At 43.1% G+C, this 15,749-nt stretch overlaps 1 protein-coding gene across 5 annotated transcripts in view; it reads right to left on the minus strand.

Annotated features, from left to right (window-relative positions):
* Window positions 1–1,024: 1,024 nt before the first annotated feature.
* The window catches only part of LOC129666773 (myosin-2), a 23,981-nt gene continuing 9,256 nt past the window's right edge, over window positions 1,025–15,749 (minus strand). For all 5 annotated transcript variants that reach the window (XM_055594016.1, XM_055594020.1, XM_055594018.1 and 2 more), the window contains 23 exons: window positions 15,512–15,599; window positions 15,309–15,426; window positions 13,798–13,921; window positions 13,574–13,710; window positions 12,068–12,323; window positions 10,258–10,500; window positions 9,979–10,155; window positions 9,750–9,895; window positions 9,579–9,669; window positions 9,101–9,490; window positions 8,391–8,517; window positions 7,216–7,334; window positions 6,887–7,083; window positions 5,924–6,107; window positions 5,679–5,844; window positions 5,453–5,577; window positions 4,986–5,294; window positions 4,698–4,901; window positions 4,138–4,263; window positions 3,882–4,052; window positions 3,692–3,796; window positions 3,490–3,585; window positions 1,025–1,177 (listed from right to left, as the gene is read on the minus strand). In XM_055594016.1, coding sequence (XP_055449991.1) covers window positions 1,025–1,177; window positions 3,490–3,585; window positions 3,692–3,796; window positions 3,882–4,052; window positions 4,138–4,263; window positions 4,698–4,901; window positions 4,986–5,294; window positions 5,453–5,577; window positions 5,679–5,844; window positions 5,924–6,107; window positions 6,887–7,083; window positions 7,216–7,334; window positions 8,391–8,517; window positions 9,101–9,490; window positions 9,579–9,669; window positions 9,750–9,895; window positions 9,979–10,155; window positions 10,258–10,500; window positions 12,068–12,323; window positions 13,574–13,710; window positions 13,798–13,921; window positions 15,309–15,426; window positions 15,512–15,599 — 3,852 coding nt within the window. The remainder of the gene's footprint in view (window positions 1,178–3,489; window positions 3,586–3,691; window positions 3,797–3,881; window positions 4,053–4,137; window positions 4,264–4,697; window positions 4,902–4,985; window positions 5,295–5,452; window positions 5,578–5,678; window positions 5,845–5,923; window positions 6,108–6,886; window positions 7,084–7,215; window positions 7,335–8,390; window positions 8,518–9,100; window positions 9,491–9,578; window positions 9,670–9,749; window positions 9,896–9,978; window positions 10,156–10,257; window positions 10,501–12,067; window positions 12,324–13,573; window positions 13,711–13,797; window positions 13,922–15,308; window positions 15,427–15,511; window positions 15,600–15,749) is intronic.

Below are 15,749 nucleotides of genomic sequence, written 5' to 3' on the forward strand. Positions count from 1 at the left end.
TGCCTCCATGTGTCTGATTGAAATCAGTCTCAGACTTGCCACTTCAGCCAAGACACTTTTCTTTTGGCTCAGAGGAGAAGTCAGCATTTAGCTTTTAAAGGGTACTGTCTAGGAAGGCTGTGGTTTTTGGGCAGTGCATCAAAGCTCCACTTCTAAAATGTTAAACTTCTAGGAAAATGTCTCAATAAGTACTACCACATCTGTTTTTTACATGAATTTGAGTAAACTGCTTTGAAATTCTTGGTCTGGTTTCTTAGTCATTGACTTTAGGCTCTTCATATGATTATAAAAGAAGCTATAAAGAGAATGTGAAGACTAGGTGCGTGGCTTATCGATACCAAATTATAACATAGAAAATAGCATTTTCTATGGGCCCAGCTTTGATGGACCTCCTTCAGCTTTCACAAGAAAAGGAGTTATTTCCAACGGATGATACAGATGACTCAACAAGTGGTGTATTCATGGCATTAATAATGTCAGAGAGTTTTCATGAGCTAGTGAAGATCCCTGGTGTTTGTTCTCCTTATGCAGTTATTCAACACAGAGGATTAATGATTTGGTTAGTATGAATTATCTCTGTAGAGATATACTTAGCACCATTCTTTTTCTAGACCTGGAAAATTGGGTTTATGTTATGGGATATAGATGCTTCCTGGGATTTAACAATACCAGGAGACCAGGAGCCACTGGGAAGAAAGAGAAGTGACTTCCGGACTTCTGTTCACCAGAACAGGCTTTCTTAGTAAGTGGCACCTTTATCAACCTAAAATATCTCGATAAATCAAAGACGCATGTGAACACGTGTGAATTTCTTGGTAGCAGGTGGGATGTGGCTAATCTTTTTCAAATTTTGACACTGGTTTAGGAAGGTGGCAAAAGAGAGGGCCAGCCCAAGGATGCTGCTTGCCAAGGAACCGTGTTCTTTATTTCCTTGCAGTAGGATGGAATAGAATCCCACAGGGACATGACCAAAGGCTTCACATTTTGTGCCCCCCTCCAGTCACTCCGCAACATCAGATCTTGCTCACTCTTCACTTATGATTTTGGTGTGGACTTCGCGGCTCTTCACCCGCAGCTTGTTGACCTGAGACTCGGCAATGTCAGCCCGCTCCTCGGCTTCCTCCAGCTCGTGCTGGATCTTGCGGAATTTGGATAGATTTGTGTTGGACTGCTCCTCCTGAGAATAAAAACGGAATTTGTAATAAACCCACATTGTAATCTCTCTAAGCTCTGTAGACTGGCAGAAGCAGGACTTGGTATCTACAGAGAAGCAAAATCTCAGCCTTCCTGAAACTTTGCTTACCACTGAAATGAAATCAATTTTATGGTTTGAGATTGTTGTCTCAAAATTATTACATCATAATTTTTGCAATCAAAGTATCTTTTTGTAAGAATCTGTGTGTGTGTGTGTGTGCGTGTATGTGTGTGTGTGTGTGTCTTCATGAGTATATGCAGACATTCTTGATGACCAGAAGAGGGCATTGGACCCCTGGAGCTAGAGTTAGAGGTTGTTGTTAACTGCTTGGAATAGATGCTGGGGAACAAACTCAGATCCATTAAAAGCAACTAGTACTCTTAATGACTGAACCATCTCTCCAACCCCAACAACAAAAATATCCAAATAGACACATGTCATGAATAAAGCAGGAAAAGGAAAAAAAATCAGAGACAGCAAGAATATAAAAAAAAGGCAGGGCATGGTGGCACATGCCTGTAATCCCAGCACTCAGGGAATCAGAGGCAAGAGGATCTTTGTGAGTTCAAGACCAGCCTGATCTACAAATCAAACCCAAAATAGCCAAGGCTACACAGAGAAACCCTATCTCAAAAAAAATATATATATAAATATATTATAAATATATAATATATAAATATATTACATAAATTTATATATATATATATATATATATATATATATATATATATATATATATGCGCCAGGTGGTTGGTTAATGCTTGCTGTTAGGTGATGATGATTAACTAAAATTAGCTAGTCCTTATTATACTAAGCATGGTTTAATAATCACTTAGAACATGGAAATGTCTATTGAATTTTATTATAGACTATTTTGGCATAAAATGATTGTTTCCTTTTGCTTTTGATATAGCAAGTGTATTGACAGATTCTCACAAGGTATCTTTAATATTGTAGAACTTAAGCCTGTTTACCCAGATAGACAAGTCCTTCAGTTAAGTATGAGTTTTAGTGTTTAGTAATGGGTCTGTGTCCTGACTGCAGTCAGGAGTAAGGCTGCCTTCATTTCTTCCTGTCTTTCCTTGGACCGGTTTTGGTATGAGGGTTATGCGAGCTTTGTAATGTGAATTGGAAAGCTTTGCATCTTTTCCCATGCTCTTGAACAGCTTACATAGTTGGGGATTATCTGTTCCTTGAAATTTTGAAAGGCCAATCTGGACCTGGGTACTTTTCAACAGTAATTCTGAAGTAACTTCTTAGCTCAACTTGGTAACTCATCTTCTCCTGAAAGAATGATCTTTGTGAGCTCAATTCTTTGAACTGATTTATGTATTACACTAAAAACACTGCTCTATGTATAAGGCATAGTTCCCTTTATCTTCCTGATGTGCCATTTGTATTGTCTCTGGTTTCTTCATTAAACTAGCTGTAAATGTATTTGTTTTATTAATTCTCCAGAAGTTATCAGGTATTATTAAAATGTCATGTTACAAAATAGTATACTCTAATCAGTTAATTTCTATCTTCTACATTTTAAGAGAATTTCTTGCTTCCATTGTGGTATTAGTATTAATTTCTAGATTGTATATAAATTTATTTAGTTCTTTTTAATTTTGATTAGTGCTATAAAGCCTATATAAAGCAAGGAATTAACCCCCTAAGCAATTTTGGCTGTGTTCCATCTTCCTTGTAATTTTGTTTGTAATGATTTGGTAATCATGCTTTTCTAATGTCTATTTTAGCCCCGGGAGTTATTTTTTACTTATCTTATATTTTTACATGGGCAGAGATTTTGTCTACAAGTATGTTTGTGCATCACTTGTGTGCCTGGCACCTATGGAGGCCAGAAGAGGGCGTCAGTCCCCTGGGACTGGAGTCCCAGGTAGTTGTGGGCGCCGGGAACTGAACTCAGAGCCCTGGAAGAGTAGCCAACCCTCTTAACTGAGCCATCATCCCTCCAGTTGCCAAGAGTTATGTTTAGGTTTGCATGTTAACAGCTAGGTATCTGGGGATCTCTGCTTCTGTATCGTACCTCCACATCGCTTTGTCCTACCACAGCCTGGGAGAACAGCCTGTGTAATTCCCACTTTTGATTTTTTTATTTGAGGTTCCTTTGTAAGCTGGGCAAGCTATTGGTACTAGAAGCAGTAAGCAAAAAGTACAAAGAGGTACAAAGCCCTGGTGTACAGAGTCTGCATAGAGCAAACAACTCATTTTCAAAATGAGGTCGTACATTATTTAGCAGCTTTTCCCAATCCAAGGACTTCACTACTCCCTATCCTAAAAATACTCACGGCCTCCTCGGCTTGTCTCTTGTAAGATTTCACTTTTGCCTGGAGTTTATCCACCAAATCCTGAAGCCGGAGGATATTTTTTCGGTCTTCTTCTGTCTGCAAGATTGTAAGAAGCACACGGCATTACGCCCAAGTCCACGCTATCACTGTGGGCGCCCCACACCCCTCCGCAGGGGCTTAGCTGCTAAGAGCCCCTGCCTACCTGGTATGTGAGCTCCTTCACGCGCCTCTCGTGCTTGCGCAGACCCTTCACGGCCTCAACATTCCGCTTTTGTTCACTCTCCACTTCGCCCTCCAGTTCACGCACCTACAAAGGGGAACGCAGGCGCTAAAGAATTTTGATCCAATGAGGCGCTAGAAAGCCACGGAAATGGACAAACACAGAGACCCACCCTGGCCTCCAGTTTCTGGATCTGCTTCTTGCCGCCCTTCAGCGCCAGCTGCTCGGCTTCATCCAGACGCAGCTGCAGGTCCTTCACCGTCTGCTCCATGTTCTTCTTCATCCGCTCTAGGTGGGCGCTGGTGTCCTGCTCCTTCTTCAGCTCCTCTGCCATCATGGCGGCCTGGTGAGTGACAGAACAACGGGTTAAGGGCTGGCTAGGCCCGGCAGGATTCAGGTTCGCTACCTCCGTCTTGCCCTCTGCTCACGTCAGTGATGGCTTTCTTGGCCTTCTCTTCTGCATTGCGGGCTTCCTGGACGATGTCCTCCATCTCTCCCTGGATTTGGGAAATGTCTGTCTCCAGCTTCTTCTTGGTGTTGATGAGGCTGGTGTTCTGGTTAGAAATAAGTGTTACAATTTTCAACCTGAATGTCAGGATGCTGCAAAATAGTCAGCATCTTCACATGCATTGGAAGCACAGGAAGCAGCTTTACGGTTTTATAATTGCCATTTGCCGACCACACCGCCTATGTGCATAACTAAAATTGCAGCAGATGTTTGTAGCATGCGACTTCTTCACAATAAGAATGCCAATGCTGATAATAAGGGTGACCAGATCATAGTGATGCAGTTGAGTGTGGGCACCGGTGAAGTGCTCTAGGAAGAGAACCAACAACAATTGCTAACACAAAACAGTGGGAGATTTCCCTGTAACACAGTGAAATTTGGCAGAAGTTAAAATCTGGTTGTTATATGCAAATATTCAGGCTTCTATGTTCTGCAGTGCTTAAGCATTTATTACTGGAAGGTCCTTGTGCAAAACCCTACCTGGGTGTGGAGGAGCTGCACGCGCTCACTGGCATCCAGCAGCTCCTGCTCTGCGATCTTCCTGCTCCTCTCCGTCTGCTCCAGCGTGGCCCGCAGCTCCTCAATCTCAGCCTGCAGCAGGTTGGCTCTGCGCTCCACCATGGCCAGCTGCTCCTTCAGGTCCTCCTGGCCCCGGAGAGCGTCATCCAGGTGCAGCTGGGTGTCCTGTGCAATGAACAATCATTGAGACACCGTGTCCTCAGGCCGAGTCAGCCCATTCACCTGGCACCACCTCTGGGTGCCCCCCACCTTGAGGATGCCTTGTGTGTTCCTGTAGTTCCTCAGGGCCTCGGCAGCCATGCGGTTGGAGTGGTTCAGCTGGATCTCCATCTCGTTGAGGTCTCCCTCCATCTTCTTCTTGATCCTGATGGCGTCATTCCTGCTCCTGATCTCAGCGTCCAGCGTGCTCTGCATGGACTCCACAACTCTAATGTGGTTTCTCTTCAGCTGGTCGATCTCCTCGTCCTTCTCTGCAATCTTCCTGTCGATCTCAGACTTGACTTGATTCAGCTCCAGCTGGATGCGCAGGATCTTTCCCTCCTCGTGCTCCAGAGACGCCTTGAGGATGGCAGGAGGTGACATTAACAAACACCAAGGAACAAGCAGGCTGCAGTATCTCCACACAGATAACTCTGTGCTGTGCGTCTGCTTGCTAGCTGTGCAGGGGACCTTAATTCTTCCTCAACATGTTGATCAGCCATGCATGCAGCCTGTACCTCTGCTTCCTCTAGAGCAGCCTGGAGTTCACACTTCTCCTGTTCTACTTGTTTCTTTATTTTCTCCAGCTCATGGATACGCTTTCCCCCTTCTGCGATCTGCTCCGTGAGGTCGGAAATCTCCTCTGTTAATGGGATGAGAAACAGGTAAGGACATGGCCAAAGCGAGACACAGAAGAGAGATCCCTGCAAGTCCTGGGTGCAGTTGAGAGAGAAAGAGCCTTACGCTGTAAGTTCTTATTCTCTCTCTTCAGGGTTTCTAGCTGATCCAGAGACTCCTCGTAGGCGTTCTTCATCTTGAAGAGCTCAGTGCCAAGGGACCGGGCCTCCTTCTGGGATGCCTCCAGCTCGGCATGTGTTTCTTCATATTTCTGCTTCCACTCGGCCAGGATCTGGGAAAACAGGAGCAGTGAGTTGCCGTGAAGGGCAGAGGATGATGTGCTGAGACAGAGAGGATGCCTTGGGAATCACCTTGTCGAAGTTTCTCTGCTTCTTGTCCAGGGCGGCGCAGGCCGCGTTGGTCCTCTCCACGTCCAGCATGAGGTCCTCCACCTCGTTCTGCAGCCGCTGCTTCGTCTTCTCCAGGGACGCACACTTGGCGTTCACGGCCTCCACGTGCTCCTCGGCCGCCTGCAGACGCTGAGCCAGCTTCTTCCTTGAAGATTACATAAATTTTAGGGAGAAGAATCCACATCAGAAATATGCATGCCTGTAATCTCAGCATTTGGGGAGGCAGAGGCAGGTGTATCTCTGAGATTGAGGCCAGCCTGGTCTACAAAGTGAAGCCAGGACAGCCAAGGTTACACAGAGAAAACCTGTCTGAAAAGTAAAACAAAACAAAAACAAACAAAAGAAGAAAAAAAAAACACCACCAACAACAACAAATATGAACTTGATCAACACATTGAAGAGTATCTAAAACTTCTTATTGATGCTTTCCATTCATTCAACAAAATTCACCGGGGTCCTCTTAAGAACCAGACACAAATTCACAGCAGCCAACAAGACAAATGTCATCCACTTCCTGACGCTCACAAACAAGAGAGGGAAGTCAACAACAGTGAGATCTGAAGTTGCTTAATAACGCCTTCGGGATGTGAGTTCAATGAAGAGAAATAACACATGGCCATTGTGGGCAAGAGCTCTAGCTATTTAGGAAAGATCTTGCTAAGAAGTCAGAGCAAAGTAGTGGAGACCTAGCAATGAGCGTGTGGCGTTTGGCAAAGGGCAGCAGGCTCTGATACTTGTTAGCAATTATTTGTTCCTCTTTGTTACTTTAGCTGGATTTTAAGTCAGCAGGGCTATATGTTCCTTTTATTCAGGGATTATTACGACAGTCTGGCGGACAGGAGCTGGTCTGCCCACAGACATGGGACACATTGCAGCATGGGTGAATAAAGGTTTCTGCACATTCTACCCCAAACATGCACATACTTGGCCTCCTCCAGCTCCTCTGTGCGCTGGATGGCATCTGTCTCATATTTGGTCCTCCACTGGGCCACCTCGCTGTTGGCCTTGGACAGCGCCCTCTGCAGCTCGGCCTTAGATTCCTGCTCCTCCTCATACTGTTCGCGCAGCAGGTCACAGTCGTGGCGGGAGGACTGCAGGGCGTGGGCCAGCGCGTTCTTGGCCTGCAGAGATGGTCACATCTTCATTGTACTAGATATTTAAGTACTCAGTCCCTTTAAGGTTGCTGAAACTGGCTCTTTTTAGGGTCAACTCATGGACCAAAATGCAGCTCTCAGCCTTAGGTTAATAATCACCTTCACTTCCTCTTCAAGCTGCCTCTTTAGCTCCTCAATCTGCTGGGTAAACGCTTGCTTCCCCCTTGATAGCTGAGATACCAGAGCTTCCTTCTCATCAAGCTGCCGGGAAAATTCACCTGAGAAATGGAAGAACCAGCACTGCTATTTGTGAAGTAAAGAACAAATCCTAAAACCCATTTTAGAAAGAAATTTAACTCTCAGCTGGGGCTGGAGAGATGGCTCAGCGGCTAAGAGCACTGGCTGCTCTTCCAGAGGTCCTGAGGTCAGGTCCCAGCAACCACATGGTGGCTCACAACCATCTATACTGTGATCTGATACCCTCATAAAATAAATTAATTCAACTCTCAACACCGCAGGTTGAGAGTTTGAATGATTAAACTATCTTCTGATATTTTCAGGCTCTGTGAGAAATCTCTAGTTCTGTTTTGTTTTGTTTTTTAATACAACCTGCATAGCAACCCGGATGAATAAATACAACTTAAATATTGTCCCTTTTCATAGTGAAATCTTTCTTATATGACATTATACAAAATCTAGTATTGACTGTCAAAACAGGAATCTAAATTATCTGCTTCCACAGACTGTGTGTGTGTGTGTGTGTGCGTGTGTGTGCGTGTGGTTGCTACAGTATACATGTGATAGTCAGGGAACAACTCTGTGGCACTCTCTCCTCCCATCTTTATGGGGTTCAGGAGATTGAACTCAGCACTCTGGGCCTGTGAGGCGGTACCCACTGAGCTATCTTGACTGCCCCCACCCCCAGACAACTGAGAGAGGGGCCTGTGCATTGCCCCACTTAGAGATTTAGTTCATGCTGACAGGTAGGGCTGGGGACATGTCATGGACAAGTTCATGGCAGACTACTTGCTTAGCATGTGTGAGGCCCTGCATTGCAAAATAGGTATGGCATCAACAAAATGTGAGCTGAGACAGAAATCCTGGGATCATGCCGGAGTGTCTCCTGATTCCAGTAACTCCTCTGTGAATAAATCCTCAGGGCCTTTCTGGATCAGAGCTTGAACGAGTCATGACCTTGGGCGTAGGCTGAAGCTGAGCCTTCCGCTGAATCACCCATGTTCTTAGTTGCTTATATTAGACCCTCACATCACCAACTCATCTATTCTTCACTACCTCATCTCTATGCTCAGACACCATGGAAAATGGAGGATTACCAGATTCGGTCTGCAAGCGTCCCCTCTGGGTCGTCAAGTCATTAATGAGCCGCTGCTGTTCCTCCTCCTTTGATTTCAGCTCGCTCACCTGGTCCTCCAGGGTGCGGCACATCTTCTCAAGGTTCCCCTGAGAGAGAGGGAGAGAAAGAGAGAGAATGATGATGTTTGGAGAGAATGAAAAACCTTTGTTGTAGCTAATTTTCCTGCAAAGGGAAAAATATTTGTTTGAACAAACGAATCAAATTATCCTATATATAATATAATGTAGACAATGTCTTTCCTTTGGCTGAAAAAATTATAAGGCTAGCTCCAATGGTAATGTAAACATTTGAAGATGAGATTCTGATTTTATGATTCTGTAAGAATTATATGGTCTGTTCTTTAAGTGGTTATTAAAAATAATTCACTACTTTTATATATACTAGAACACTGTCATATAATAAAAACAGGATGAGAGACCCTAACCTGGAGGACACAGATGACCTGTGCTCCAGTCACTTATTAACAGAGTGATGGGCTGATCTGCTTGGCTTCTTTCAATTCCGTATCTTTGAATGTAAAATGGGAATACTAAAAGATACTATCATTTCTCTGCTCACATTTCTGTATTCCTGCAAATAACAAATGACTTAGTATATATAAAGTTCCCTATGCAAACTGACATATCCATATGTATTACTGTCATTAATATCATTTTTTCAGACATGTACCTTGGCCTTAGACACTGTCTCTACATTGCTGGCGAGGTCATCAATCTCCATCTTCATCTCGCTCTTCTCCTTCTCCAGCTTCTGCTTGACCCGCTGCAGGTTGTCAATCTGTTCCCCGAGCTCGGCCACGCTGTCTGCATGCTTCTTCCTCAGAGTGGCTGCTGTGGCCTCATGCTGCAAGGTAGCTTCCTCCAGGTCCCTGCGCATTTTCTGGAACTCAGCCTCTCTCTTCTTGTTCATCTCGATCTGGGCTGAAGTGGCCCCTCCAGCTTCTTCCAGCCTCTCGCTGATCTCCTCCAGTTCCCGGGAGAGGTCAGAGCGCTGCTTCTCTGCTTTGGCCCTGGAGGCCCTCTCTGCCTCAATCTCCTCCTCCAGCTCCTCGATGCGGGCCTTGGGGTGGTGGAAAGGACAGGCTCAGCTTCCTGGGTCAGCCATTTTATCTCCTGATGAGTTAGACTGATGGAAGCCATTTTTTTACCTGCAACTCCTTGATCTTTTTCTGCAGTTGAATGCCAATGGCCTGCTCATCTTCAATCTTGCTCTGCAGGTTGCTCATTTCAAACTCTTTCCTTAAAGAAAAGAAACACAATATAAAAATTCCATTCAGGGCCAAATGGAAGCAAAGTCATAAGCAGCTATTCATGCTTACTTTTTGAGCCTTTCATCAAGCTGCTGTTTCTCATTTTCAATGTCCATGATGGACTCCTGGGCTAACTTCAAGTCACCCTCAAGTTTTCTCTTGGCTCTTTCTAGGTCCATTCGAAGTTTCTTTTCTTGTTCCAAGGACCCTTCAAGCTAAATGAATGTAGTGTTTGAGTCAGAAGGAACACATAGTATCCTTTAGAAGGATATCATTCCCTTGGTAATGCACAACTCACATCATCCACTTGCTGTTCAAGCTTGATTTTGGCTTTGGTCAGCGTGTTGACCTTGTCCTCCTCTGCCTGCAGGTCATCCAGGGTCTGCTGGTGGGCCTCCTGGAGGGCCTTCTTCTCCTTGGTCAGCTTGGCGATGGTTTCATCCAGGCCTGCCATCTCTTCCGTGAGGTTTTTCACCTTAGGAAGCAAACATGCTTTGCATTACCTATTATGTTTGAACAGTTTGGGCTTTGTGTTTTACTTCATAATTAAAATGAAGTGTATGGTTATATCTCAAACCTTGTTCTCTGTGGCATGCTTTTCCTTCTCGACCTTGGCCAGTGTCAGCTCAAGGTCATCAATATCTTTCTTCAGCTCTGAGCACTCATCTTCCAGCTTCCTCTTCTTGGCTGTCAGCTCAGCATTGATCTCCTCCTCATCCTCAGCTCTCTCTGTCACCTCTTTAATTTTGGCCTCCAGCTGGATTTTGGTTTTGATCAGCTGGTCGCATCGTTCCTCTGCATCAGCCAAGCCTTCAGCTTCCTGGAGTTGGCAATACAATCAAAATTAGGGAGAAAGAGCAAAATATGTTGCTCTGATAGGAGTTTAACATTCTTGAGTTGGTCTACTGGATTTCTTATGTTTATTTATGTATTTAAGGACTTATGTTTCATAGACCACCTACTGTATACAATGCATTTTGCATGTGTGACAAACTATGTTGTCTTCCTTTCCTTTATGACAGTATATTTTATAATAGATTAGAGCACCCATCTCTCATACGCTGCCACTAATTTAGAGCATAATTCATAATAATAGACATCAAGCACATTTGCGTCATGATGCTGACATGAATTTAGTTTTCAAGTTGACCCTGAGCAATAGGTAGGAGTGGGGAGTGTAGAGATCAAGTTATAGGGAAAACAGCGGGAGGCAGGTGGGGACGTGTTTGTGCAGGAAAAGTGCAAGATGCTACAGGTGCTAAAATATATTTTTTGTCTGTGTGTGGGGTTACTGGAGAATGGTTCTACTTAAAATGTCCTGAACCCAAACTGAGGCAAAAAGTATTAAAATAAAATTTCTTGCAACCTGCTTTTTTCCTAATTAAGGAGAATTCAGGTAGGCAGATAATGAGAGATATGGATGTGTGTGTGTCATTAGGAATATATATATTAGTATAAATATGCTAATGATCCTCTGCCATCATCCTTCAAATGCCTAAGAGACTGTGGTGAGCCCCTTGTCATGCATTCAGCTGAGTGGATGGGAATGGAGTAACTGTCTGGGGAGAATCAGAAGAAATTGGGTGCAGATTTGAAGGAAGCAGAAGGAAGACCCCTGTTGTGAGCCTGAAGGAGTTATTATACTGCCCCAGCCTGACAGCAGAGAACAATCTTAACCGAAAATATATATGCCCTGTGACGAGTAAATTATACCAGACCAAGTCATTTCAACCCAAATGAAAGCTGGTCTTATAAATTATATTCCCAGGTCAAAGGAAGCACTTCTAAGGTGGCTGGCCCAGAAGAGAGGAGTTAGTAAATTTGATGGAATAAATTGGGAGAAGACACACTAGCTTAGAAGCTAAGATAGAATGTAGCTGTGGTGCAATCAGCTGTCCATGGAGATGGAAGAAATAACAGGCATGAGTTTTGGGGGGATCAATAGCAGCAATAATTCAGTCCAGTCCAGTGTACAACATGTTCACCCATCAGCTGTCCATGTAGTAATGTCAAGCCAGTGGATGTCAAGATGTTGTTCAAGGAAGTTTGAAAGGAAAAAAATTCTCTCTTCATATCATCTTCCTCTTAATAGATTATTTGGGGTTGTTTTGTGTTCATCACTTTTGAGGACTATCTTCAAGTTGACAGTTCAAGCTACAATTCCTGCAGGTTAATGAAATTGTGAGGCTGGAAGAAGACAGTTCTATTCTCATTGTCATGGCATTGGTTTGAGGGTGCTTATTTGGCAGTTAGAGAAATGTGTTGGAGTCTTTAACCATCTCTTTTCAACGAGTGTCTCCTTGTCAATCATTCATCTCATTTATTATAACCAGAGCACCAACACTTCATCCTGATTAGCCATACCCAGGATAGAGCCCCAAACTTACAGCCTGAACTTGGAGTTGCAAGTCATTTTTTTCTTTCAACAGTGACACCATCTTTTCCTCCAGTTCCTTCCTTTTGGCCTCTGACTTGGCGAGTTCATCTTTGGTTTTCTGGAACTCCTCCTTCATGGTGGCCATCTCCTTCTCCGTCTCTGCACTCTTCAACAGGGGCTTGATCTTGAAGAAGAGCTTCATCCAGGGCCAGTGCTTGACGTTCATGAAGGCACGGATATTGTACTGGATGCAGAAGATGGACTCTCTGAAATGCAGTGGTTGCTAGTTAGATACTGTGTGGATGATGACGTGAGAATGAATCTCAGGAGTGGGGGTTGGGGTTCTGTCCTCCTCCATCCCACCCTATTCTTTATTTGCATTTATCTTCGCAGATTAGAAAAATTATATTTCATGGTGGTGGTCAAGCACTTGTAACTATATATTTCTCTACACTATTGTGTCTCAAACTTGGACATGATTGAGAATCACCTGAAGAGCTTGTTAAAAATACTGACTCTTGAATTTCACTTCCAGAGATTCTGATTTGGAGTTTTTTACATAGACATGAAATTTTGCATTTTTAAGATCCCAAAAGATACCCATGACACAAATTGAGGATTGCCCTTTGGGAGGGATTGCTGTTTATCAGTGGTCAGACACTCCCACCAATGTAGCATAGGGCAGTGGAAGGGGCCATGAACCTTGATAGAGGTGGTGTGGGAAACTTTAAAAGTCTCTAGCTTTACATTTTAGTATTGTGTGGATTCTGCATTCTACTTTATAATGTTACATTTTCCTTAATCTATTTAAAAATTATTGCTCATCATATATAGATAGTTGGCTACCCAGATATAACATAGTGGTCATGGTCAGGAAAACTAAACATAACTGGAAGTGATAAATCATCCCATGCAACTTGTTTATGTGTGAATACAGACTTGTTCATAAATGTGGACGCACAGGTGGACATGTGGAATGTGCTTCTCATCTCTGGCCCCGAGACATCAGGCTCTGTCATCTTCTAGTTCTTTAATTAGACTTCCAGAATGTTAACTCCCTTGGTGACATTGTAGTAACTTAGTGTGAAAAGTTCTTCACAAATATCCTATTTTAAATTACAATAGTTCAATAATAGAAATGACCCAACTGAAGAAATAATTTTATATATTATATAAAGCCATTTTAGAAACTGCTAATATATTTTAAGATTCTCTATTTAATGATCTGTCTAATAAAACCTTATCAGAACTAAATAAGGGCATTCATCTCTGCCTGCTGGTCTATTTTTCTGGGTTAGATCAAGAACTATACGCATTTGATGCTTCTCAACTCCTCACTCAAACACTCAGGATATATTCCATGCTTACAGACTTTAAGTTCTCTCCTACTTTCTCACAGAATTCTTATTTATTCCTTCTTCCTTTGGTCTCCTTGTCATAGCCAAATCCTAATAGTGAGGCACCTTGCGTGTATTTTTGAAGACACGAGATGTAAACAAACTATGAATTTTTGTACCTTCTCTCCACCATCTTCTGGTACTCCACTCTCGCCAAGAACCCTCTGCACATGGCCTGGGTTCGGGTGATCAGCTGGGCCAACTTGTCATCTCTCATCTCCTCTAGGAGCCCCAGAAGACCAGCTTTGAAAAAGACCTGTGTGGAGGTAATGTTGCAGATGAGAAACCTCACACAAAGTTCAAAGGGGCAAGAAGACACGAGGCTGGATGTCAAGAGGATTACCTTGGTGTGCCCAAACTTATACTGAGTGTGGTCAATGTCGATGGAGCCAAGGAGCTTCTCAGAAGCCTTCTTGCTATCGATGAATTGTCCCTCAGGGATGGCACTTGCATTTAACACCTTGTATCTGTTGAAATAAGTGTAGCTTGTAAAGATTTACTTCACGATCAGTAGACAAATTCTAAGTGGTTTATATAAAAATAAAAAAATAAAAGTTTAAAAAAAATTTTTTTTTGTTCACAAAGGAACATTATTTGCATGTTTTTTCAACCTATTGGCTATATATTTTTATGCCATTGTACCTTCTTTTACAGTCACAATCTTTCTTTCTTTCTTCCTTTCTTTTTGAGGCAGGGTCTCTCTACATGTAGCCGTGGCTCTCTTGGAACCTCTCTATGTAGACTAGACTGGTGTCAAAGTCACAGAGATCCACCCAGCTCAGCCTCTGGAGTGTACCACCACTCTCCTCCTGTTCTTTTCCTTTTTTATTTTATTTATTTTTTTGTCAGACTTTGTCCTCAAAGAAGAATTTTATAATCTTGTTCCCACTTAAGAGTAGATGGCCTATGCAAAATAATGTGCTATCTGGGCGTGATACATTTGCTTTAAAGGAAGATACTACATCTAAGAGATATGCTTTTTTAAAAAAAATAATGAATAAAATAACAAAATTAACTAAAGAAAAATACTCCATGAATTTGAGAAGGAAAAGGGAGGGTGGGACATGAGAGAAGTTAGAAGTTAGAAAAGGGAATGGGGAATGATGTAATTATATTTTAATGATAAATAAGTTAAAGAATATAGTAAATAGTATTTTAGGTATAGGGAATTATCCTAGTGGCCTAGGAGCAAACCTCAGGTGCCATTGGGTCTTGAACATTGCTATTCTCTGTCAATTTAATCAACTCTAGACTTAAAGGAGACCAATGCTGCAGCTGTCACCCACCCAGAACTCATTCTTTGATTCTCAAGATCAGCTTATCAAGGAAGAAAAACAGATCTAACTAAGGAGTTGTCACCAGGACATGACCCCTCTTATTCTGGGGAATGCTGGGGAAGTAACCTGCAAGAGAAAACTGAAATCAAGAGAACAAGAAACTGACCTATTTGTAGCTCTACCTGCAACATTCCAATCCAGCGACTTACTAGCTTTGATTTTAAGCAAATAATTTGAATCTCTCTGAACCCTACATCATTTGTCAAGAAAATAAGGTCATAGTAGTCCTTATCTCGATTGTGTGATGGTGAAGGTTAAGTGAGATTAAGTAGTGAAAAGGGTAGCTCTCCCAACTGCTGAAGCCAGGGAACATATCTATGAGACTTGGCAAATCCAGTGGAAATTTTGCATATAATGCTTAACAAAGTGTTTCTTTTTAAAGCATGTGAGACTCAGAATCCTTAGTCCTTCTGTGATAAGTTAAACAGTGTCACAGTTTTCACTAAATTGTTTTGCTTGCATCAAACTTGCTTATACTAAACATTAAAAACACGCCGTAATTAGGAGAGAGGCTGACCTCTGCTTGAAGTCCGCATAGAGGATCCTGCTAGGGAACCCCTTCCGGCAGATGCGGATGCCTTCCAGCACCCCATTACACCTGAGCTGGTGCAGGACGAGTTCGTGCTCCATGGCCCCTGAAAGACACGTTTATTTCACAGCAGAATACAACAAAGGACATTTGGCAGCCATGCTTTGTGTGTTCACTCTAGAGATTCTCACCGGGAGTCTTGGTTTCGTTGGGGATGATACACCTCACGAAATGAGGATGTGTGCTCCTCAGGTTGGTCATAAGCTTGTTCAGATTCTCCTGTAAGGTCAGGACACTCTTGTCAGGATATCAACAGAGGGACAAGCAGTTGGTGGTGCCTGTAAAATCAGTCTGGGGCTTGGGTTGACTGACTGGATAAATGTGTGTGTGTGTGTGTGTGTGTGTGTGTGTGTGTGTGTGTGTGTGTGT

This window comes from Psammomys obesus, unplaced genomic scaffold, assembly GCF_907164565.1.
Source record: "Psammomys obesus unplaced genomic scaffold, mPsaObe1.curated_primary_1811, whole genome shotgun sequence".
Classification (NCBI taxonomy): domain Eukaryota; kingdom Metazoa; phylum Chordata; class Mammalia; order Rodentia; family Muridae; genus Psammomys; species Psammomys obesus.